Raw genomic sequence first — 25,700 nt, forward strand, 5'->3', positions numbered from 1 at the left:
AATCCGCGGCGCCCTATTCCTGCACCTGGACGAAGGAGTTCATATTACATAAAGGTCAAAGTCGATGATACTCCAAGGACGATAGATTACAAGTTTCGGCCATCCGAAGCAAAATTGTGAAAGTAACTTCGGCTGCCATGTAATAGGCGATTCAGCAGCAGAATCGTGCTGCCTTCAAATGCGTGAATGTTCAGACACAATATGAGGAGTGGCTACGATGATTTTTTTGTATATTAATAACATATTATCAGTTCTGCCGACCTCTGTTGTAAACAAACCATGCCATATCCCTTATTACGTCAGCAAATCAGTTGGTTCTCCTTCAAAATCGCTGAGAGCTGGTTAACTGTCGAATGTTGGCCATACCTTCTGGATTTTCTCCACCGCAAGGATGATCGATTTACCAGGTTTGCTCTTTAAACATTGGGACTTTGAGCCGAGTTCTGCACGATCATTTCGCATGCTCACACTTCGCATTTCACACACTTGTCCAATCAGTCGTTGTAAAGATGGTAACGAAGCAACAAGTGTGGAGATTGTGTTGATTTTTTCCGTAAATCACTAACACAATTGCACAATCATTTAGCATATATTGACACACTCGTCCAATCTGTCGTTGTTCAGATAGCAACGAAGCAAGAAGATTGGAGATGGTGTTGAGTTTTTCCGTATATCACTAATACAATTGCACTATTATTTCACATATATTCGCACACTCGCCCAATTATTAGTTGTTCAGATGGCAACGATGCAACATGAGCGAATACTGTATATCTTTTTTTTGTATCTCACTAACACAATCTTATCGCCAGCCGAAATTCGCGCAATCATTTCACACATATTCATACACTCGTCCAATCAGTCGTTGTTCAGACAGCAACGAAGTGTCATTGGTTGATTTTTTTCATATATCGCCAACACAGTCCCAGTTTTTTTGTAAACACATCCCAAGTGACGTCAGCCCATCAGCTGATTCTATCAAATTCGCTCAGAACCGAATAACGGTCTGTTAAAGAGCACACTTCCAAAAATCTTTTCACCGTCTCTTTCCACCGCGATGACATACCAATACCGACTGTTAACAACCCAAAGTCACTGGGCATTACCTTTGATAGTTTGCTCTTCTTCTCAGCGTATACAAGCGCAATTGGGTACCTAAAGTCCAAAACCGGCACAAAGATCTCAGATCGGTGGTAATACTTCGGGCAAAGTCACAGAAATGCTGGTGGCCACATTTGAAGCAATTTACCGACTGGTTCTGCGTTATGAAGAGCCCATCGGGTCGCCTGGGACTACTGATACGCTAAAGAAGTGATTGGCTTTCAGTGCGCCCGAATGAGCAAGCGATGTCGAATTGTCACGAAAAAAAGAGATGCCACAAATAGGATCACACTGAGATCGGTCGCCACACGAGCTGTGTTGGAGAGATAACGAGAATTGAAGAAGAAAACGAGAGGTATTTTACCCGAAAAGCAGGGAGAGGACGAAGTACGTACGTGCGCTAGTGCATTCCGGCAGGAAAAACGACCAAAAATTCTACTAGAAAGGGCGACGAGTTAGAGTTTGAAGTCCGGTCCGATTTTCTTTAAAAACGAATACGGCGACCTGATAAACGACATTTAGAACACAATTAGGATATGGAAAGACAACTATGAGAATCCGACCTTCGATTTTGGCCGAGTTTAACAAGGCCGCCAATCGTTTCTTTTTCGCGCCAACCAGCGCCAGTTCGACACACCAAGTGAAGCCTAGCCCTTCTCCACCTGATCTTTCCAACGCAGAGGAGATCTTCCTCTTCCTCTGCTACCACCAGCTGGTACCATATCGAATATATTCAGAGACGGAGGGTTTGTATCCATTCGGAAATCATGACCCAACCAACGTAGCTGTTGGATCTTTATTCGATGCACTATGTCTTTGGCGTCGTAAAGCTCATACAGCTTATTGTTCCATCGCCTACGATACACGCCGTCACTAACATGCAAAGGTCCAAAAATCTTTCGCAGAATCTTTCTCTCTCCATCTCTCTCTCTCTCTCTCTCTTTCACACTCCAAGGGACCCCTCATCGGATGTGGTCATCGTCCAATCTTCTGCGCCATACGTTTGGACGGGTATGATGAGAGCCTTGTAGAGTGCTAGTTTTGTTCGTCGAGAGAGGACTTTACTACTCATTTGCCTACTTAGCACTTGTTGGCAAGAGAGATTCTACGTTGGATTTTCAGGCTGACATTGTTATCGGTGTTAATGCAAGTTCCTAAATAAACGAAGTCTCTTCCAACCTCAAAATCATAACTGTCAACAGTAACATGGTTTCCGATATGCGAGTGCCGCCGACTTGTTTCTTCATTTTGATAATACTTCTCTATTCTTATTTCAGCTCCAGGTAGCGATCCCACATGGCTCGCGTTTTGCCCGATCGGAGCGTGGTCCTATATGCAGCATCCTTCCTTTCCGCGGCAGTATGACATTCCTCGTTGTACCAATTATCTTTTCGGGCTCACCGAAATTCGATTCCTTCTTCGGCGGCGGTACGTGGAGAACGAGAAATGTTGGTCACTTTCTATGCATGCTGGATTGTTGGTAGGTTGGTACTCTCCAAGGGCAGTAGTGAGAGTCGAATGGCGAATCTTCTGGCTGTCTGTTGTGATTGCAGCTTTCCGAAATAGAACATTCTTTGTATAGTTAGATGTACTTTTTTTACTGCACAAGGGCGTGTTCGTAATTTGACTGCAACAGGGTAAAAATCCGAGTCCATGTTGGGTTCTCGGATCATACGTACATCTAAACCACCAGAAACTGTCTTCCAAGTATCGCAACACGATCGATCTGGTTTCGCGTTTTTTATGCTGGAATGTAGTACTGCAGATTACCATGTTTCGAGCTCCGGTGAAGTCGATCATCAATTTTTGGTTGCATCGTCCTTCCCTGCCGTCGAGGCGTGGGCGCAAATGAACAGATTTGATGCGGATTATTGCGAGAGGCTCGCCCACCTGTGTGAATGAAAGTACTTGGCGACGAATTATCTTTCCACTATAAATCGAACTTGCCTTGCCCGGTCCATCTTTTGAATGACAGTAATGTCAGTCTTTGTTCTTACGAGGACATCAACCAGCCGGGTAGGAGCATCTTCCCCATTAAGGGACCGGACTTTTCCATGCCCTCAAATCATAGTCCTTAGTTCGCCATCAAAATTAGCCCTTCTTATCTGCGGCTTTGATTTGTTTTTCATTGGGGAAGGATTTTTACGTGATAGGACCCAAACCCAGCGCACAACCCGATATCCTGGGTTGCTTCGCTTTTTAACATTAGCTCGCTCTCAAACGGATGTTCAGGAGCTACCCAGAAGATACTTGGGATAAGTGCAGAAGTTGTGAGCTGTTTGGACTGTATGCAGAAGAATCGTGCTGGCCACTCCCAAGTGAATGGCAATCAGGTACTTTCAGCACATGCGTGGACTTCTACACATGGAAGCATCCTCCCCGACCTTAGTGTAGTACAAATATCGATAATACGATTAAAACATACCAAAGTGGCTGGAGCCGATGGGTTACCAGTAATAATAATAAAATATAGGGTAACAAATCCTGGTAACAGGAACGACCATAAAGAAGCCGTCGAGAGGTATCGAAAGTGTTTTCTTTTCTGTTTTATAGTCGTACTATCATGGAAGTCTTTTGAAGAGAGATATGCTAGATAGAAAAAAAAAAAATTTGTGACGAACGTTTGAAAATTAATAAAATATCGAAGCTCCGGCTCGGTTGTTACGGTGTACAGCGACATTAACTGAACTTCTGTGGCTAGAATTCGACAACATCGGTGTATCCGTGCTGACGGAACGATCGAATGAAGAATAAGATGGAGTGGAATGAAGGAGAAATGTTACGATTTGGTCATTTCGTGAAGACTTCCATCAATTGTTTTCTCTGAGGACATATCAATTTCTTTGTACACGCCAACAAGTCATCCGCCTTGAACGAGTGTGAAGGCGACATTCGAGAGGTCACTACCGGAAGATCGACCGCTTAAAGCTCTGCCAGCGATGCCGAAGTGGTCATTTGAATGTTGTAATATTCTACATATAATAATATAAATGTGGCCTCACCTCACATCTGTCCTTCCTATAGACCTTTAAAAAAAATTCAGTTAAAAACACCATAGATTATGCAAACAGAGAGTCAAGTATAAGTTAACGTGTTTAAAAAGTTGTTTGCTTAGCTTTTACAATGCGATCGATATGGCGAAGTAGTTAAAATTGTACGAAATATTTTCTGAAAAAGTAAAGGCAATATAAGAATTCAAGTAAATGGGTCGCTTTGTATTTTGCAGTGATGCCTACTAATGATAATTTATGTGATAGTTAATACACTACCCGATAGTGGAAAGAAGGCATATTAACTACCCCACATTAAGGCATTTGAGGCTATCTAAACAGCATTGATTCACAAGATATTTAAAGAGATAAATAATTTTTCTATATCAATGGGAGAACACATCAATATAAATCTTCCACTTATACCATAGTAAACCATATTGAAAATATTTGTTTCAGCTTAGAGAACAGCAAGAAGCAACTGGCGTTTACACCCTTCATTGGGTATTTGGCTGAGATCCTTCTCCTATTTGGAGTGTATGTGTTGATGTTGTTCCACAAACGGGGAGTCCTACAGTTTTAGGTCTACCCCGAGGTACTCACTCACCATTCCAGGCCGTCGATTTTTACCTAAATCATATAATTCGTAAAAAAAAGCTTTTGGACAATTTGTTGAACTAATTTTTAAATTATTATACTTTTGTTACTAATTATTACATAACATAAGTAAAAAAACACAATTTATTGTAACTGCATAATGGTTATCTGTATACTTTAGGTTACAGGATGCTGATGGCGGATTTTTCGAAAAATTCGGATACCTTTTAAGGCAGAAATCTCATATGGAGGAAACGAATCTCAAAACAAGCCTTGCACCATTTCCCGAGGACTGTCCAAATGATACCATAACAGTGGATAATTCATATGAACCTACTGAAGGTGCTTGTGAATCCGTAAATTTATCACCTCTTGTTCTGGAAGAGAGTTCCGATATCCATGATATAGAAAGCTGTAAAGAAAAATTTATTGATGAGGCAATAAGAATGAACGTGAGTTATTAATGATTTATATATAAGTGGCTCTTTAAACTAAAGTTTTGTGAATAAAATGTAAATAATTAAAAGTACCTTTCAAAATTCAATCTTATTGTCAAGAAGTTAACCAGATTAATTCATTCTGTATCAGAACATTATTTTTGCATTGTGTCTGCATAATAAGGCCTAAAGACCCATATATAGTAGATTATTCATACTTACATGTGCTTCCGAAAATTATATGAGGCATTGGTTTTATTGTACCTACTCCAATAAATTATTTATGTTTGTATTTCATTACATACTTGTTCTTCAATTTATATCGCGTTTGAAGCCTAAGCCGATCCCGATAAAGAACACTTTTGGTAGCGTTGGATTTGTTAGAAGTGTTCGAGGCTATTAAAAGCTATAAATATGGTTAGCGCGTTACCGTAGTTAAATACTGATATGTCCAGAATATACTATGGGTTCACATTGCTGGAAATATTCCCCTCACAGGCGGAATATACAGTGAATAAGTTATCTAATCGTTTTTTCTACTTGTACACTACTTATCCGCACGACTAATCTTCCCGTGAAAATGAATTCTGAAACCTTATACTTTTTCAGTCGTTCTATATTTTAAACCAGACCAACGTAAACCCCCTATCGACATTTGTTTGTGGTTGTAGGTGGGCTATAATGTTCTGCTAATTTTGCATGTTGTCTGGTCCCTCCATCTGCGTTCCATGATTTTTAGATATGTTAAGAAAATTGGATTCTTGATTGCACCCAGGTTTGTGAATACCGATTCTGCAAGAATGTTATTCATGGCAGATCCCCCTCTTGTCAGTTCGTCCGCTTTTTCGTCTCCTTCAATGCTCCGATGTCACGGGACCCAGATTAAGGTAACGTTATGGTTTACGCGGCGGTCGCCGTAGCTGAATTGATGACTACCATTCCGAATCGTGGTGAAACACTAAAATGAAGAAAAAGTTTTTTCTAATAGCGGTCGCCCCTCGGCTAGCTACGTCAAATCTTCGAGTGTATCTCTGCCATGAAAAAGCTCCTCATTAAAAAAATATCTGCCGTTCGGAGTCCGCTTGAGACTGTAGGTCTCTCCATTTGTAGAACAAAATCAAGACGCACGCCACAAATAGGAGGAGGAGCTCGGCCAAAAGCCACTCAAAAAGATGTCCCGACCGTAAATGCAAGAGCTTTTCATCAAACTACCTATCCGTATGTTAAAATTCGTCGTATAACTGCCTTATTCAGACATAAAGTATATTTAGGTTGAAGACCCCATCTTCTTCCAAGTATACGTTTGCAAGCAAATAGAGCAATTTCTGCTTTCCTTACCCTTTCTTCAATGTTCATTTTCCAACTAAGTTTGTAGTCCAAGATTGCACCTAACTTTGCGCTGTGCCAGTGGTAGGGTAAAATTGGGTACTTTGTATGTAGTGGTAAAAAGTATGAGTTGAGCTCACCTAGCGCCCTTTGAATGATCCCACTGATTGTGTTAGGACACAGTCCTGATGCCATTACCACCACATACGCCCCACTTTAGCGGCGTAGAAGAATTAAATTTTTTAACATTCGGTCACCAGCTTTTTTGGCAGCTATTAATTATCAAATTCATTAAAACAATTTTATTTTCACACAACTTTATAATTTATTTTTCGATTTAAGGTTTACGTGATCGTGTGTATTTGTTGTCATTTTTACCATTACTAAAGTTCACCGGTCCCAGCTGATGTCGAAATGCAAGTCTCGAAATGTTTGCTTAGCACAGCTTATATAATATATTATACTCGTATATGTACATAAGAATGTACGTCTATACGAACGTTAGGAAATGTCAAATATGGGATAATGTGTATTAATATTATATAATGCAAGTACAAGTACCAGAATTAGGGTGACCAGATGTAACGAGTAAAAAATATTACAATGTTATAAATTAGACTACAATACTTAATTTTTATATAAAAACTATGCAATTACCCTTAAAACTTAAACTAAATCCTGTAAATCAGGTGCTGCTCCCAACAAACATTATTTCTGATGTCTAATTTATTTGAATAAAAATACAAAACCAGGACAAACAATGGAAATAAGAGTGTGAAAAAATGCCTCTCAGTGGTTCTATCTTATTATATTTTTATCATGGTTTATATTACAGAACAAAACTTAAGAGACAGAATTTGATATTTTATAATATAAAGAACAGGGTATGGACGGGTATGGATAGATTCAATTGCAAAAATGTATTGCCATAAAATGTTACAGCGGAACCACTTCTAGTAATTTTTTACACTGACGGATGTACCTATAAAAATAGAAATTATGACACTGTTAATACTACTTTGCTATCCACGGCTATGAACCACAACATATAATATGTATTGGGCAAAAGGTTCTCGAAATGAGCCTTACTCAGAAGTAAGCTGACAGTATCTATTCCACAATCGAACGAGCATTTAAAAATAAATATATGCATGCTCCTGTAGAAAATGTAGAAATAAAACATGAAAGACCCAACTCTAAACTTACAACAGCTACACATTTTTTCTTAATTTTACACAGTTCAATTCTTCAAAAGATTTCGTCCTGGTCGCAACAAAGGATACGCCAGGTAATTTGAGAGGAATGCTTCTCTGATGTAAACCAGTTCATACATATAGGCATGATCATGCGTTACTAAAGAACGAATTGTATTTTAATAAGTAAAGTAAATATCTGATTAACTCTAGAATCAGAAGATACATAAATTATAAGTATACGCTTATTGCTTTTTATGCTACGCACTATTGCAGTGGGATGTTTATATCTTCATTCCACAAATGAGTGTGTAGGAAATTGGCTGTCAGTCGGTCGCTTGCTTTTACCATAATCGCAACAAAATTACTGTTCAAAAAAACGAATGACAACTACATATTGCTCCTTATGTAAAGTAGCTCGCCTCTATACGAATGTTGCAAATATTCTTCAATATATTATTTTCATAAGTTCTTTTCATTTTTTTTGTTTATGGTCGCCAAATTGTAAACACTATTTTCAATAAGTTGAGCTTAAGGCAGGAAATTAAATACAACATGCAATTTTGCATTGTCTTAAAAAACATCTGCCGTTGAAAGGCGGCATAAAATTGTAGGTCCCAACAGGGACACCTAATTTACTACAAATGGTCTATTTTCAAAATGGGCGTAATAGGTCGATAACCAGGCTCATATCTCCCATAAAGGTACTTTTCAAAAAAGAAAAAAAAGAGATATCTCTCTGTCATAAATGAAGCAAAATAATTACATTTGGTGCAAGTGTGATGAACCCAAAAAGAGAAAAAATGCGTGTATCTCAATAACAACTCAATCAAACTCGCTCAAGACTTGGTACACCTATTGCTTGCTTCTCATTTATGTTCGACAAAAATATTATTGAGAGCATCAGATAAAAATCACACCCACTTGCTGTATGTTAAAACTAAATTTCAGTCCCCCCGTGTGATGTTGTAAGCTATAAATCTCATTGTCCATGAATTGATTTCATTTCAAAAATTAGCAGCCGATCTCAATTAAATTTTATTATAATAGGCGCGCGTATATACAAGAAGAAGTCCAAAATAAACAAGACTGACATCATAGAAATGCTTTTGATGGCGCCATCTTTTTAATGAGTTAGTGCGTTGGAAATTACTTCCCTAGCTGACTCCTAATGAAAGCTTGGTGACATTCGGTTCAGTGGAAGCGAAGCTATTGCGTCTAAAGTGTTAGCATGTTTCTGTCATCGGTACAAAAATAAGTTTCGAACAAAGAGCTAATATCAAATTTTGTTTTAAAATCAGTAACATCTTTACCGAAACATTTGAATTGATGAAAAAAGTTTATGGCGTTTCAAACCCGTGCCAGAATTCATGAGTGGTTTACACGTTTCAGAGATGGTTGTGAGGACATAAATGACAATGAGCAGACGGGCCGCTCAAAATCAGAAATCACCGAAAACTCCATCAAAATTGCTCGTAAATTTATCAAAAATGAACCGAAATCATCGCTGAAATTCATGGAATCGAAAACATCGATTTATCGTATTTTAACTGATGAGTTGGGCTTACAGATGAGCTTAAAGGTCTGTGCACGTTTCATTCAGCAAAAGTTAACTGAGGACCAAAAATTGCTCAGAATTCAACATTCGAAAGACCTCATTAAAGAGTTGAGAAAAGACGAGAACTTCCTTTAAAACATCGTAGATGGTGATGATACGTGGATTTTCTAACATAAACCTGAAGAATAAGCGTCAAAGTGCCGAATGGAAGGCCGCAGACGAGCCACCACCCAAAAAATCGCTTTTGGAGAAGTAAAAATCAAGTCGATGCTCATTGGTTTTTAGTATTCCAAGAGAATTGTCCACAAGGAGTACGTGCCAATGGGCCAAACCGTCAATGCAATTTTCTATCTTGGCGTTTTGAAGCGTTTGTTGCATCGGATTCGTCGAATTCGCCCTGAGTACCGCGAAATATGAAGCTGACGCTTATTGCATGATATTGCACAATCTCATCGATCCACTCTTGTGACTGATGTTTTAACTAGAAATCGCATTTTAACTATCAATCACTCACCGTATTCGTCTGATATGGCTTCTACATATTCGGAAAATTGCATATGGCCTTGAAAGGAAAACGTTTTGCGTCCGTAGAGGCCATCCAAAAGGCTTGTACCGACATCCTGAAGGACATTCTGGTCAATGGCCTGAAACACTTCCGAAAAGCTTTTAGATCACACAAAACAGTGTATCAAGGCCAGAGGGAACTATTTTGAATAAATAAACTCGAAATTATCAGAACAAAGCTCCTGTCGTTTCTATTTCAGCTCAGTCTTGTTTATTTTGGACTTCACCTTGTAAATTAGTCCAGTCCAGACCGAATTCAGCACTTCCTTACTTGCTTTTATATTTTATCAGTCATCAAAATCAAAATAAGACATTTGCTGCACTAAATAACTACAAATGCTGCAATTGAACGTTAGAAGCAATTTCTTCTTACTGCGGCTGTTTGATAAATCAATAAAAAGAGCACATGTGAAAATTCTGCAAATTTATAACTTAAAATCAAGTTTTTCACCTTCCGATAGATTTGCCGCTGCCGAATAGAATTTGCGTTAGGCGAGTGCCTCCATTCGGGATAAAGTAAAGAGTAACATGTCTTTATTCTATACTACTTATAAGAAGCTTATATGTTTGTAGAACGGTTATATTCTTCTATGAACTCGGAACATTTTCATTAACATTCTAAAAATAAGAATGGTCGACGAAAACGAACTTATTTTATTTTCCTGGCGTGCGTGCGAATGTGTATATTATAAACACTGCCGCCACGAAGTACATACACTCAACATTTTTCAATGTACTATACACCTTAATATGCGGACTGGCTCATGGTCAATATATTTTTGTATGCACAAGAATATTTACGTAGATACTGATAGAGTTCATTCTTTTGGCTAATATATCGGAAGCGTCTCCAAATTTTTGGTTTTCGCCAGTAACCATATTGCGAGTTTTAATAGCGGCGGTTATTTAACTTTATTTGTTTTCAGAAGAAATTACGTAATATTTGTATTTTGCTAAATTTATCCGCATCGATTTAATACTACTATACTTGTTACCTACAGACTCGTAAAAAAGTGCTAAATAATAGTGTTTTTTACAGAATATGAATACATAGTTGTGTGCAAATTAAAAAAAAAAAATACGATGAGTTCTATTTCACTGCCCCAATCTATACAGAACCGAAATTTCCATAATACCGCGAGTAAAGCTATAAAATATTTATCTTTGAACTCAAAGTCTTCTAATCAGAAACTACAACCACGGCCCTCAACTTTATCCCTTAATGATTTTCCGAAAATATTGAACAGAAATGGGAGTATAGCAAGCAACCACTTTCGCGGAGTCCACAGGCATTTGATTGAACAATATGCTACGTCTGCATGCCATTTAATGACTGTGAGTGGAAAATGAGTTTTGTTATTATATTGTTTACATTCAATCATCACGACATACTGTATTTCGCTGGTACACAAATATTTTCTTAAAAAGTGGTACCTCATTAACAAAGTGTTCGTTTAGAGTAATTTTGGGTCGCGAAAAAGACATTTATTTTCGTAAAGAAGTGTTTTCGAGATATAGGCACGAAAAAAAAACTGTTTTCTAGGACTTTTTGCAGATAAAAAACTCCATAAAATCGAATGAAACTGACATTTTATTGGTATCGTTTGAAAGACATATTAGACCGTCTTTGCGATGATGTGTCTTTTGTCCAAAAATTAAGACATTTTCAAGTTTTTAAAAAACTGTTCGTGTTTTTTCATTCATTTACGTTGATAAACTTGTGAAAGATAATTTTATTACGAAAATATTAACGTTCAGATCGTACAAATCGGGCGGAAAGTGTAAAAGTTATGACAAATTAAATAAAAGCGGTAAATTTAAATTTTGCCATTTTCATTCTTTCAGTTGTAAATAAGCTTTCCCACACAAATTGCTAACTTGAAGGTAAACGCATGTAACTCGTTGGCTGAAAAAAACCCGACCTACAATGGAAACAAACCATTTTGAGAAAAAATTCTACCAAAATTATTGAATAGCTACACTCATACACTCACACACACTTTTAGGTTGTAGTGCGGAATGCACTCATAATAATATTAATAATAGATTATTATGTGCCGAAAAGAAGACATCAGGTCTTAGGTTTAAAATCAGTTGGGACTAACTGGTTTAGTGTCTAACGAAAGGCTTAAAAGTTAGCTTAGAAGAAGGGAAATCAAGTTCTGAGCAAGAAGAATAAGCACTAAATTGAGATAGCACACTCCTTAAGGAGCATTCATGCTATAGATAGTTTGGTGACTCCACATGATAGACTTCATTACAGCGGAGGAACGCTTTGGGGAACATTAACGTGGATTTTCATAAGAAAATGCGGACAATCAATAGAACCGGAAGTGGCATCAAAAACAGAACACACGGACAAGAATACATAGCATTTAAAGAAAAAATATATCTTTATAAACAGCGAGAATGACAAGACGCATGCGAATAAATGCCTTCTGAACAGACTCGCATCTATTCACCATCATCATCATTTGGCGTTACAGCTCTGTGTGAGCTTTGGCCTGCTGCATAAAATGTCTCCGTTTGCCCAGATCCTTGGTTGATTCCTTCCAGTTGTTAACCTTGTGTTTCCCTATCTGCTAGTTCGTCAATCCAAAGCAAGAGGTTCCAAATGTTTTAGCGTCTATTATTTTTCGTTGCCAGCCATCTTAGTCTCTGAGCTTTGATGAACCACACAACATTCTCCACTTTTATAAGTTGGTCCAGTTCATGGTTCCATCTTATACGTCACTTCAAATTTTAAGGATCAAAGAATTAAAACCAATTACGACGAATGAATGCCAACGTTGCAAAAGATTTTGGAATAATTTTTAGGAGTGGTGAAACTAAGCCTAAAAAATTACATAGATCTTTAAATTCACTACATAACTTCACCGAGCCTAAAAAATACATCAATCTTCAAGATATTTGGATAATTGGCGTGTTTGGCCGAGCACCTCCTCCTATATGTGACATGCGTCTTGATGTTGTTTTACAAATGGAGGACCCACAGTTTCAAGCCGATTCCGAACGGCAGATAATTTTTATGAGAAGCTTTTTAATGGCAGAAATACACTCGGAGGTTCGCCGTTGCTTGCCGAGGGGCAACCGCTATTAGAAAAAACGTTTTCCTCATTTTGGTCTTTCACCGAGATTCGTACCTACGTTCTCTCTGAATGGTAGTCACGCACCAACCCATCCGGCTACGGCGGCCGCCTGCATTTCTTCTTGTGATTTGCCTCTAGATGTATGTGAGAACTTAAAATTAATATAAAAACTAACTAATATCAAATCCAAAATACGGCCTAAATCATTTAAAACAGCATTGATCTGCGATAATTCAATACAAAGCAAATTATTAATTAAGGTATAAGATTAGATGGAGTGAGAAAATTATTACTATCCAGATAGCTCCAGGAAATACTACATAGACTTAAGTCATCTAAGACACACTGAGTTGTCCGTTAAAAGGAAAATGTCAAACAGCGCAGTATAGAAGGATTCTTAATCAAAATTGTTGTCATTGCGAGCTACAAATGTACGACTTCAGATGTGATCGTGAGTGCAGAAGTATTTTCCTAATAAATTTTTGTTAAACGGTCTAACCGATAGTAGAAGTTTATTATAATGAGACTTCGGGATTCCAAGATAAATCAGTTTTGTTTTTGATAAGTTTAAAACATGAAATCGTCTTTCTATTTATTATCTGACGTAACAAAAGCAGTATGAAATATTCTACCGGATATGCGGTAGATCTACAACAAATTTTTAAATTTGACGATCTACCACATTTACTGCATCTGATCTCATCATCATCAATTCCTAGAGTTCCAAGTTAGAGCATAGGACCACACATTTATTGTACAACTAGCGAAAACCCGCCCGTTTCGCTGGTCGTCTTTAAAAAAATCTAGATTAATTAATTAAATTAAGCCGAAAAATACTGTGTGTTTTTTATAAAAATTCTCGCGCATGAATAGTAATGAAAGCAGTTTTGAATAGTAGTAGCAATTAAAAAACGTTTGATGTGATTTACTTTATTACTTTTTTTATTGTAATGCTCTTTGGTATACAATATTCTTCGTATTTCCATGCGTTGTTGAATAAATGAACAATACCGATGGCTTACCAACTCTTGAGCATGAAACATAAATTTGGCCATGAGAAAAACATGGGTATTCTAAATCAATACCACAAATTGATAAAGTTTGGCCTTGTGACTTATTAATAGTAATCGCGAATGCAAGGCGAACAGGAAATTGAAGACGTTTGAATTCAAACGGCATATCCGATGGTATCATAGGTATTCGAGGTATTAAAACGTCTTCAACAGAGTATTTTCCATTCAAAATTATTGCTTCAATGACGTTATTCATCAATCTCTTAACTGTTAATCGAGTGCCATTACATAGTCGTGGTTGATTTATGTTTCTCAACATAATAAATTTCAGTGGGATAATTTACAATATCATCTTGATTTGTAACAGTGTCAACGGATCGATATGTTTGTTCTGGACTTGGTATGTTAGCCAAAATAGCCGCATTCACATCTTTATTTTTTGCCAGCCATGATGGCTCGTTCACTAAGCCAATTATAATTTTTGTAATTTTGAGGCAAATTTGGGAAAATGCTTTGAATTAATTGTTCTTTCGTTTGACTTATTTGACAAAAGTTTGGTTGTAAAGTTATTAAGCCAGTTAAATTATCGACAGGAACCTTGCCATTTCCAATATCCAATAATTGCTGTGAAAATTCAGCAGCTGATGGATCATTTTGCATTAGAACACGTACATTTGTAGTTAGTTTGAGTGTTTGAACATGTCTCCACAAATATGATGATTTCAAACATGCAGCCAATTCATCTGCTACAATTGCTCGAGGAATAACAGGCAGTGTTTGTCTAAAATCACCTGCCAGCAGCACTAAGGCACAACCAAACATTTCATTTTTAACTACGTAAATCTCGTAATCTCCTATCAAGCGCTTCCAGTGACTTTTTATGTGCCATCGTGCACTCATCCCATACAATTACGTGTGCGAAAAAGCGGAGAAGGAGAAGAGAACTGTTCTATTCCCCCCCGCTTTAACCCAGCTATGTGTTCAGGTGCAAATGACTTTTTTGCGTGAAGTCTGATATAAAATAAGTTATATAATATTTACTCTTCTTAAATTTATATAAACTTTTCCAGGCGAAGTATATTAAAAAAACTGGCATATATTTGCTTCAACCGTATATTTGTGAGTAAATATATGAATGATATAGGTAATATCTCATATAATATTAGCATAACCTTTCTGCAAAAAATTAAGGAAACGATCACCAATCACGCCGGCAATGATACAATGAATTTTTCACTATAACTGACTTCAGATTAACGTTTATATAATAATATGTAACATTTTAAAATTTTTTTAGAATTTTTTTTTTTAATTTTTAATAATTAGTGGTCTTCCTCTTTCTCTTCCTCTTCCTGTAGCTATTCCTTTTCCTCTTCCATCTCCATCTCCTTTCTTTATCCCGGAAACGGGCAGTAAAAATTACTTCCCTTAAAAGCTTTCATCAACAGCTTCCATCTGATACCCATATTGTACAAACACATCCAAGGGTACCTTGGTCCACCTTTTCGGCTATATCTCGAGACCCTGGTCACTCAGAGGTCTAAAAAATACTCTGTATTAAAGCACTCATCAGTAGCTTTGATTTGATACCCACAATGTAAAAACACATCCTAGAGTGGAATCAATAAGCATATTATACTAACCTTCACCGTGGAAAAATATATATATATACCAAATTTCATAATAATCGGCCCAGACACACACAACCAAAATGTATTCAATTCTAATGAATGCTATGTGCGGTACAAAAAGTATGTGCGGCAAATAGCAAAAACACACTCACTTAAGCGACGCAACGCACACACACGCGTTATCGGATTTCAACCAAACTTCACAGAAACCTTTGCCAAAGCAACACCAACAATGTGTGAAACTTTCATTGCTTTCCTTACACGCGTTGCTGAGATTACCCCGGACAAACGCACACTTTTTTCGGCTTAATTTTTATATATATAGATGTACTAACACCATGAAATGTCATTACCGAAGTTTCCACAAAGGAAGCGGAATCCTAAAAAAAGGAAATATTTGCTAAAATTACAGTTTGGAGTGGCAAAATAACCGAGAATGGTTAACGTGCGTAGAAATGAAGGCATTTTGCAAATTATACCTCTATTCGCTTGGCAGCGGCGTCACTCATTTAGACAGGCGCTCAAAAAAACCTAAATCCGATCAAGGTAAATTATATCAGTCATTTCAATCAACTTTCTGTGATGAAAAGTGTCTCAAAAAGATCTGCATCGTCCGATAAGGTTTCCAGTATATAATCACGGTCATGTACTGTATACAAATAGCACTTCCATTTAGAACAATTAAATATTGTCCAGGAAAGCAGCAGTTGTGGTTGAAATTATGCCAGAGAAAACATTGCAAAACATCTGCGATCTATCAGAATCTCTCCGATCTTGAGTGAAGGAAAAGGCATCAGTATGAATGTGCGTTATCTGCCATCTGACAAGTGTTCTATGGTTGACTGTTTTTTGGTAAATTATTTAAAAATAAAAGCTACTTAATTGTTTGGGGTAAACCTTTTTTTTGACATATTGGGTTGTTCGGAAAGATATTGCCAATTTTTTAAAAGAAAGTAAATACATTTTTATTAAAACTTAGAATGAACTTTAATCAATTATATATTTTCCATTTTGTTCGATAACCTTTTGCCATCTTTCCGGCAAACTTATTATTCCGCGCTCGTAGAACTTCGGGCCTTTATTTGCAAAAAACTTAACTAAGTGCGATTTTATAGCCTCATCATTGCCGAAAGTTTTACCATTTAAGGAGTTCTGCAAAGACCGAAACAGTCTGATGGTGCAAGGTCAGGGTTATATGGTGGATGCATCAAAAGTTCCCAGCCAATCTCTATCAGTTTTTGGCGAGTGATGAAATATGACACCTTTACGATTGATCAATTCTGGTCGCTTCTCGTTGATGGCTGTATTCAATCTGTCCAATTGTTGGCAGTAGACATCCGAATTAATCGTTTGGTTCTTCTGAAGCAGCTCAAAGTATACCATACCCTTCCAGTCCCACCAAATTGACAGCATAATCTTCTTTTGGTGAATATCAGCCTTTAAAGTGGTTTGTGGCGCTTCATCATGCTTCGACCATGGTCGTTTTCGATTGACGTTATTGTAAACAATCCATTTTTCATCACCAGTGATAATCCGCTTCAAAAACGGATCGACTTCATTACGTTTAAGATGCATACCACAAGCGTTTATTCGGTTTGTTAAATGAATTTCTTTCAATTCATTTGGTACCTAAATATCAAGATTTTTTACCAGTCCAAGACTCTTTATATGCTCATGAATGGTTGATTTCGGTATATTTATCTTCTCTCCAATCTCACGCAAAGTTACATGACGATCTAATTCGAATAAAGCCTTGATAACGTCTTCATCGACTTCATTTGGCCGACCTGAACGTGGCTCATCTTTAAGTGAAAAATCTCCAGAACGGAATTTGATAAACCAATTTCGACACTGTCTTTTAAGGCTTTATCACCATACAAATCATGACACTTTTTAGCAAAATTCACTGCGCTTTCTCCTTTATGGAAATTATAAAGTAATATTAAAATTGAAAGAAAAAATTAAAATAAATAGGCACAAGCTGTTCAAAACAATTATCAACGCCGTCTGTATGTAAAATCGGCAATTACTTTCCGGAAAACCCAATAGTTTCCTTTAGGCTTTTAGTCTTCGTTAAACGCTGTTCTATATTGTTCATTTCTTCCGAATAATAGGGTTACTCTAAATCTGAAAAATACTCATTCGCCTCTGCAATCACCTCCTCGTTTGAATCAAATCTTTTTCGCGCTAGCCATTTCTTCAAACTGGGTAACAAATAGTAGTTCAAGGGATCTGAGGAAGCGAAGTCTGGAGAATAGTGGGGATGTGAAACGAGTTGGAACCCTATTTTCATAAATTTTGCGATTACAAGTGCTGAGGCGTGAGCTGGTACGTTTTCGTGATGGAAAACGAAAATGACTCGACTTGATCGATTCGAACGAATGCCAAACACGAGGAAATGGACCGATCTTACTGAAACTTGGTGTGTGTATTCGTATATCACTAACACAAGCTAAATTTTGTCAAACACATCCCAAGTGACGTCATTCGATCAATCCATTCTGTCAGAACCGACTGACGGTCTGCTACATAGACCACTTCTAAAAATCTTTTCACCATGGATAATTTCACAGGTATTCACACACTCGTCCAATCAGTCCTTGTTCAGATAGCAACGCAACAACATGAGCGAATACTGTGCTGATTTTTTTCGTATGTCACTAACACAATCAAATCTTATTGCCAGCCGAAATTTGAACAAAAATTTCATACATTCGTCCAATCAGTCGTTGTTCAGACTGCAACGAAGTGTCACTGGTTGATTTTTTTATATCACGAACACAATCTCAGTTTTTTTGTAAACATATCAGCCCATCAGCTGATTCTGTCAAATTCGCACAGAGTGGCCAAACGGTTCAATGTAATTACCTTGCGTTAGTTGGTGTTTCTCCTCTCCAGACCTTTTAGCGTATTACATAATTACATAATTTTCGAAAAGATGAGCGCTGCAATTATTAAAAAAAATGCATCGGCTGGTAGAACAACTGTTTACGAATCTAATTATGTGCAATACTTAGATTAATTCAACTAAGAAAATTTGTATACAAAAATTATACTTGCATATGTCCAAATTGACTTTGTAGTATTTGGTGCATCGTTTTGCAAGCAACAACGTTTCATTGCTTGACGCTTAGTATCAAATAATTCCTCCATTATTTCCATTCAATGGAGAATATTTAGAAAGAATATTACAACTTTTATTACTACAAAGGACATTTTTAATTTTTTGCGCGATATTGAAAAACAATAAGTCAGAAACAGCTGTTGTATAAATCTCTAACAGCAGTGTAAACAGTCGAGATCAACGAAGGGATTAATATTATTTTGAGGAGATTCAATTTTGGTCAGAGCATTTTTTTTTTTAGTCCAGGGTGTCTGGGTGAGCCCCTTTTCCCCTTTTTTATTTTAACTTGATAGCTCATAATGCTTGTTAGCACATACCTGTGTAGTGCGTCTAAACATCTTTTGACAGATTTATTGAGTCTTGTGACTCGGGTGGATTCTTGGACAGTGCTGGTCTTTTCGGAAAGAAATTGTATTATTCACGCAGTGCTTAATCTCCTATGTTCAATCCGCAAGAGGCAACATTTTCTTAATTAGAATTCCATGACCGGCCATTCATTACACAGTCCTGCGAGGGTGAGTTTCTAGAATGGCTGTACTTGTTTCTTGTAGTTTTTTATGCGCTGAAAACGAATCAGACCTTCAAAATGCTCCATCACGTCAGGATTTTTGGTAAATGAAGCCTAAAAGGTCAAAAAATGGCCATTTTAGCCATTTTTGATAATTTTTTTTGGGATAGAATTTTTTTTTTTCAATTTTCGACGAAAAGGTTGCATAGTACAACTCTTTAGCTTTAAAACCCATTTCTTAAAATTATTGTACGATTTTTAAAAAAAAAGTTATGACATTTTGAAATTAACAGTTTCAGTTACGTATACGTTGGGTATAACGTCTATTGGCGTAACTGAAACTGTTAATTTCAAAATGTCATAACTTTTTTTTTAAAAATCGTACAATAATTTAAAAAAATGGGTTTTAAAGCTAAAGAGTTGTACTATGCGACCTTTTTGTCGAAAATTGAACAAAAAAAATTTTCTATCCCAAAAAAAATTATCAAAAATGGCTAAAATGGCCATTTTTTGACCTTTTAGGCTTCATTTACCAAAAATCCTGACGTGATGGAGCATTTTGAAGGTCAGATTCGTTTTCAGCGCATAAAAAACTACAAGAAACAAGTACAGCCATTCTAGAAACTGAAAAAAGTTAAATTTCGCAGGCCTGTGTTATTAGTCAAATTAGCGAATTATATTTTGGACATGACCTAAAGCATCGAGTGGACCAGCTTTTATTAATTCCAAGGGCTATGATTTAATATAGGTGATTTATTTTTTAATATAATTTTTCTCTACTATGTGCAATTTTTAATCTTAGTTTTCTGTTATTCAATTATATCTGTTATGGATCCTGTCTCTATGTAGATTTACTAAAGAAAGTACTATTGATTATATTACGATTTCCTATCAAATTCACTTAAAACTGAAAGGCTAACAATCAGGAAATTAAATTTGAAATATGAAAGAAGTGTATCTTCTAAGCAGTTCATTTTAGTGTTGTCAATTCGATCCGACTGCTGCACAGTTTCAAATTTTATTAGATGTTGAAGAACTCCGTCAAAAGAAGCACTGTATCCAACGCAAAAGTCACATTGAAATCCCCACTTAAAATCCTTAGAATTTTATCGTAATCTTAACTCTTTGCCTTAAAACAACGTGTGGGAGATTTGATCCTACTTCCCTGCCGAAAATGAGAACCTGAATTTTTCTGGCCAAAAGCGGGAACCTCGTATCAAATCGAGATTGTGCTTACGCATGAGAAAAGTTTTCATCGAAAGTGGGACACACAATCGTCGCTCGATTCATACAGTAAGGGGTTAAGCATACGCGGTACTTTTGGTGTGTATTTTATTAATACTATTATACTAATACTATTTTCTCCGGCCCTAGCGTACTTCTTCTTGTTCATTGACGCTATAGCCGCTTTGGCCGAGTTTAACAAAGTCGTTTCTTTAAAAGTTGTTTCTCTAGTTGGACACACCAAGTGAATCAAATTCCTTCTCCATCTGATTTTTCCAACGCAAAGGAAGCATTATTTTTCCTCTGATACTACCCAGAACGCTACGTTGTAGTGCTTTAGACGCATTATCGCTATTCGCACCTCGCCATGATCGGGTAGTGGAAAGACGGCCCCAACGATAGGGGATTGGAGTTCCCACCTTCTCTGGTATATCCACTGCTATCACCATTTATTAAGTGAGAACAGTTTTACCTCTATAACTTAGGTGTGCTCTGAGGGTTAGTCATTAGATTTTCCTGCAGGAAAACTTCCGAGTCTTGAAATTTTCTGTAAGTCGCCAGACTTCCTAGTATAACTAGCACGTTTTATCATTCGGATAATACGTCTTTCTTCTTTTCTCAACTCACGGTAGTGATCCCATATGGCTCGCGTTGCGCTTGTTCGTAGCGTGACCTAGCAGTGTTTTTTCTTTCTGCGGCAGCATGAAATTCGAGGGAACAAAAGTACTAGGCGGCGAGGTCTCTCCCATCACAAATCCGACACCAAATTTCCACTACTTTAAATGACAGCTGTAGTAGACGTCACACGGTCCAATGATCTTCTTGTTTTGCCTCGTCCATCGCAATTCTTGAATGACGGTGATGTCACCCTTAGCTCTTACGAGTACATCAACTAGCCGGTCAGAAACATCTTCTTCATTAAGGGATCAGGAGCAAACTCTTAAATCATATTCCTTAAAACATTTGACATAATCGTCGTTAAAATAGGGCGGTCTCATCCAAGGCTTTGTTTGTGATTTCATTGGAAAGGGTTTTTACGTAAAAGTTGGACTGTAACTGCATACCCAAAAGTACCACTATACGCCATGTGCTTTTACAAACACATATTTCTCCCACTTTAGAAATCTGAACAGACATTGATTTCAGTTGTTGTGCACTGAGCTCTATTTGTAGATTAAAAACGCGGTCCGTTATGGAAATTACCTACCTCTCTTGGTGAAACCCTCTAAACTCTAAAATGTATGCACTAAACGTTTATTATAATTAATAGGAAACATGAACTTTATTATAATGAAATAAATTATATGACTATGAATAATTACGTACGTATACAAATATATAATTTTTTTTATTAGGTTGAAGATCTTTACGAAGAAATTCTCTTTCAAATATGCAATCATTTTGGATGTGAAACCAATGACGTGTGTTCAGAAAATCTTATGAAATTTGTGCAAGAAGTATTTAAGATCTCCGACACAAAGCATGATGAAATTGCAAAATTAGCAATGCAAAAGGAACCTCCAAAATTGCGCCTCAATGTGGAAGTCATAAAAGCGGAAAATTTGCTGTCAAAAGATGCCAACGGTTTCTCTGATCCCTTTGCTACTCTGTATTTGGAATCAAATGCAACACATCGCTATAATTCATCTGTAAAGCATACTACGCTGAATCCGATTTGGGAGGAACATTTTTCATTGTGAGATACTTTGAACGCCATAATTAAACATATTTATATTTGTACATACATACTACTTATAGGCCTATCACGGATAACCCTAAAGATGAAGTACTTATAGTAGAAATATGGTAATAATTACAGTGCTATTTTTGAAAGTTCGAAGTAATGTTTACATATTTATAACACACTAAATATACCTTAGGGATTTCGATGCTGCGGAAACTGTGAAGGAAAAAGTAAATAAGCTATTTGATGTGAAAGGTGTTAAAGGCCTCAGTAAACTTATGAAGGAAATCGCACAAACGGCATCCACGGGAAAACATGACAACGAATTAATTGGACGTGCAGCAATCACTCTAAAAGTACTTGCAGATAATAACAAATATACAAATATAAATATATATATATATAATTATTTGATTCGAATACATACTTAAAAGTTTACCCTTCATTTTAGTCAATTCCAACGTCAGGCCTAACTGTGTGGTACAATTTAGAAAAGGGCTCTAGAACCAAAAGTCGTGGATCGGTTTTAGTTAGTATGACCTTAAGTGCCGAAAAAAACAAACGTGTTGCTATTCAAGAGCACAGACATCTCTTAAATCTACTATTGGTGCACGAGTTGGATGCCTCTCAAGTAGCCGAATACTGGTGGAATGGCAAATTTAATTCAAATGCAGAGCTAATTCGATCGCAGCATGCAGTTCAAAGTGGCCTTACTAACTTCGATTGTGCTCTTAGCCAATGGACGGTGTATTCGAAAATCCATGAGAATCATAAGCTCAGCTTTACGCTTTTCAATAACCTTCTCGATATTATTATTCCGATTCTGAAGGTTTTCCAAACTGATTCAGAAAATATAAAAGAATTTTGGGAAGGAGCGAAGAGAATTTTACCATCATGCTTCTCAATCGTGCGCAAAATACGGGCGAGAAATGTCAGTGATAAACATATAGTTAGCACATTATGCGAAGTCTTAGATATTATTTCGAAAATCAAAACACTTGGAGACCCTGTATGTGAAATATTTCCCCAAAATGTTTATGGCTTTATCTCAACAACAGTTCAAAATACGAATAACGTTGATGAAGTGCTGATAGAAGTAATAAATACTGGTACTAAGGAATGGTTAGAGTACCTAATAGAAGGTAGTAAACCAACTGCGGGTGATGAGTCAACGGACGAAGAAAACTTGCAATTTTTAATAAAACTTATACAAATGGTGCGGTCTGATTTACAAAGAGCGATGGAATATTTTGATAAACACTTTTATCAGTAAGTAATACTCTTAAAAAATTATTTATTTAATTGAATTTTACCTTTGACTTCTTTCAGCAAATTAAGAATAAACTATTCAGCTGTTATATTCAAGTATTATGATGCAAATATCTTTGATATTTGTAAAAGCAACGTAGAAGACGTGTGTTCGCATATAAAAAGACTGGAAATATCTGAAGAGACATTTGAGTATCCACGTGCCTTGAATACGACAGCCTTAAACATGGGAACAACACTCTTTGAACTTTATTTAGTACTAAAGCGGTTTGTTACCTTAGGTAAAATAAATATGTATATAAGTTAAATTTTACATTTTCCACAGTTTCAACTTTTCAAGTTCAAGTTTTGAGCCTGCATATTTATTTTTACTGGCGCTGTGACGCCTGAATAGTTTTGGCAGTTTACAACCCAAAAAAAAAAAAAAATCAAAAATAACCAAACCATCCAATTCCAATGCAAAATTGGTTGCTGAATCCGAAAATCCACATATTTTATTCTGTTATTTCGTTTCTGTTATGTTATTTGGTCAAATAACGGGTTTTAAAGAAGAAAAAAAGGAGGATTATACAAATTTCTAATATCTGGGGAATCCATTAATCGATCAAAACAAATGTTATACCAAATTAAAGGTAATTAAATTTGTTATTTTCGGTGTTGATTAATTTTTCATTAATTGTAAACGTTTTCAACACATTTGGCAAATTAAAAAAAAAAAGTTACGATTATTTTCGATTTATTGTATTGTATATTATAAAAAATATATGAGAAATCGATTTTGTTTTTACTTATTTCTCATGCCTCCTTACATATCTAAAAAAAATTTAAGATAAAAGCTAGAAACCTCTTCCAATATATGGTACATAAAAAGTTATTCACATGATAATAGAAATACCCGTTTTTGCATTGACCAGACTTAAGTAAAATTTACAAGTGGCCAACAAAGATATTGTGTTTTTTTGTATGATATTATTAGTTGATTTTCCCTGCAACAAATTACTTAGAGTAATAAACTTCAAATACCCTATGATCAGAAAGTACCGGGAATGTTTAATTTAAAGGAACGGAAGGCGTAGTGCGCCATGAGTACCTTCCATCGGGCCAGACAGTCAATAAAGAATATTATTTATTCGTTTTGAAGCGTTTGAGAGATGCTGTACGTGGACCAAACACCAGTAAATATCATCGTGCAAGCACCGTATTCACCTGATATGGCCCCGTGCGACTTCTTTTTCTTTCCCAAGTTGAAGTTACCACTTCGTGGAAGGCGATTTCAGTCGATAGAGGGGATCACAAAGAATGCGTCAAAGGAGCTGAAGTCCATCCCTTCGTCAGTCTACCAGGGGTGCATGGAGGACTGAGGTAAACGTTCATATTTTAAAGGAGATAAAATAAATTTGCCTAAAACTTAGCTCAGCTTTGTTTCATTTAAACATTCTGGATACCTTCTGATTATAGGGTATAAAACTACCTTCATATTATTAACATCTTAAAAAAATGTTCAAGAACAGCAAGAATGCAGGTATCAGATTTTAAGGACGAATTAAAAGCATCCCTTAATAATTCAAAAGCGGATAATATACCTCTTCTTTTCGCCAGTTCTCTGCTCGCTATCTCTTTTCTCGACTAACTCGACATAAAACTTGAATTCAAAAGCGACAACAATGTTATCGAGCAAGATTCGCCGCTAGCGAGTGTGGTTATACCTCATTAAACTGTAGTGAGTTAACTATCTTACAAACGCATGTAAATTAAGGCATCTCTATTCCAGCGTTGCCAATATATGTTCATTTATACCAGCGATTGGTGAGAAGAAGAGATCTAATAATAATTTATCCGTATTTTGTATGTATGTAGGCATAGGGCTTTAAAGACGAGCAAGACTAGCAACAATCTTGGTGAAGTTCTTGAAAAACCTGTGAAACCTGTGCATTGAGTGGTATTTAAAGGGTTGTTCTATGTGGATTTTAGACGATCATGAGAATTGGATGGCTTGATTAGTTATTTGTAAACCAGTGCAATAAGCCCTATTACTGAATACATTGTAGTACGGCTTTCGTATAATCATACACCTAACTTTTATTTACATCTTCTAATATGTAATGCTATTCCAAAGGTGTACACACTCGTGGTGTTATTGCAGAATGAGATGAGGAGAGAACTAGCGATTTGCATGAACGCCTGCTAAAAGTTGGCTAATTGTATGTGTGTATGTATAGTAATTTGTATGTATGGATGTGTTTTTAAGAGAACTTGAACTTGAGAACTTAAAATTATAATAAAAACATAAATGAGCTACATAGCCTATTCGACTAGTCCAATTTCTCATTGTATATACTTGATCTTGCCATAAATTCTGTGACAAAAAGTTCCGTTATTTTTGCATTTGTTC

General features: G+C 36.5%; 1 protein-coding gene across 2 annotated transcripts in view; it reads left to right on the top strand.

The window, feature by feature from the left end:
• The window catches only part of LOC128866768 (protein unc-13 homolog 4B), a 40,070-nt gene that overhangs the window by 4,071 nt on the left and 10,299 nt on the right, over positions 1–25,700 (top strand). Inside the window, exons 2-7 of one of the 2 annotated variants that reach the window (XM_054107744.1) lie at positions 4,870–5,140; positions 21,711–22,051; positions 22,114–22,161; positions 22,236–22,395; positions 22,491–23,308; positions 23,369–23,589. In XM_054107744.1, coding sequence (XP_053963719.1) covers positions 4,870–5,140; positions 21,711–22,051; positions 22,114–22,161; positions 22,236–22,395; positions 22,491–23,308; positions 23,369–23,589 — 1,859 coding nt within the window. Of the gene's footprint in view, positions 1–4,869; positions 5,141–10,646; positions 11,102–21,710; positions 22,052–22,113; positions 22,162–22,235; positions 22,396–22,490; positions 23,309–23,368; positions 23,590–25,700 lie in introns of those variants that run through there. The other variant, XM_054107753.1, reaches the window with a different exon arrangement.

Source organism: Anastrepha ludens, chromosome 2 (genome assembly GCF_028408465.1).
Source record: "Anastrepha ludens isolate Willacy chromosome 2, idAnaLude1.1, whole genome shotgun sequence".
NCBI classification, from domain to species: domain Eukaryota; kingdom Metazoa; phylum Arthropoda; class Insecta; order Diptera; family Tephritidae; genus Anastrepha; species Anastrepha ludens.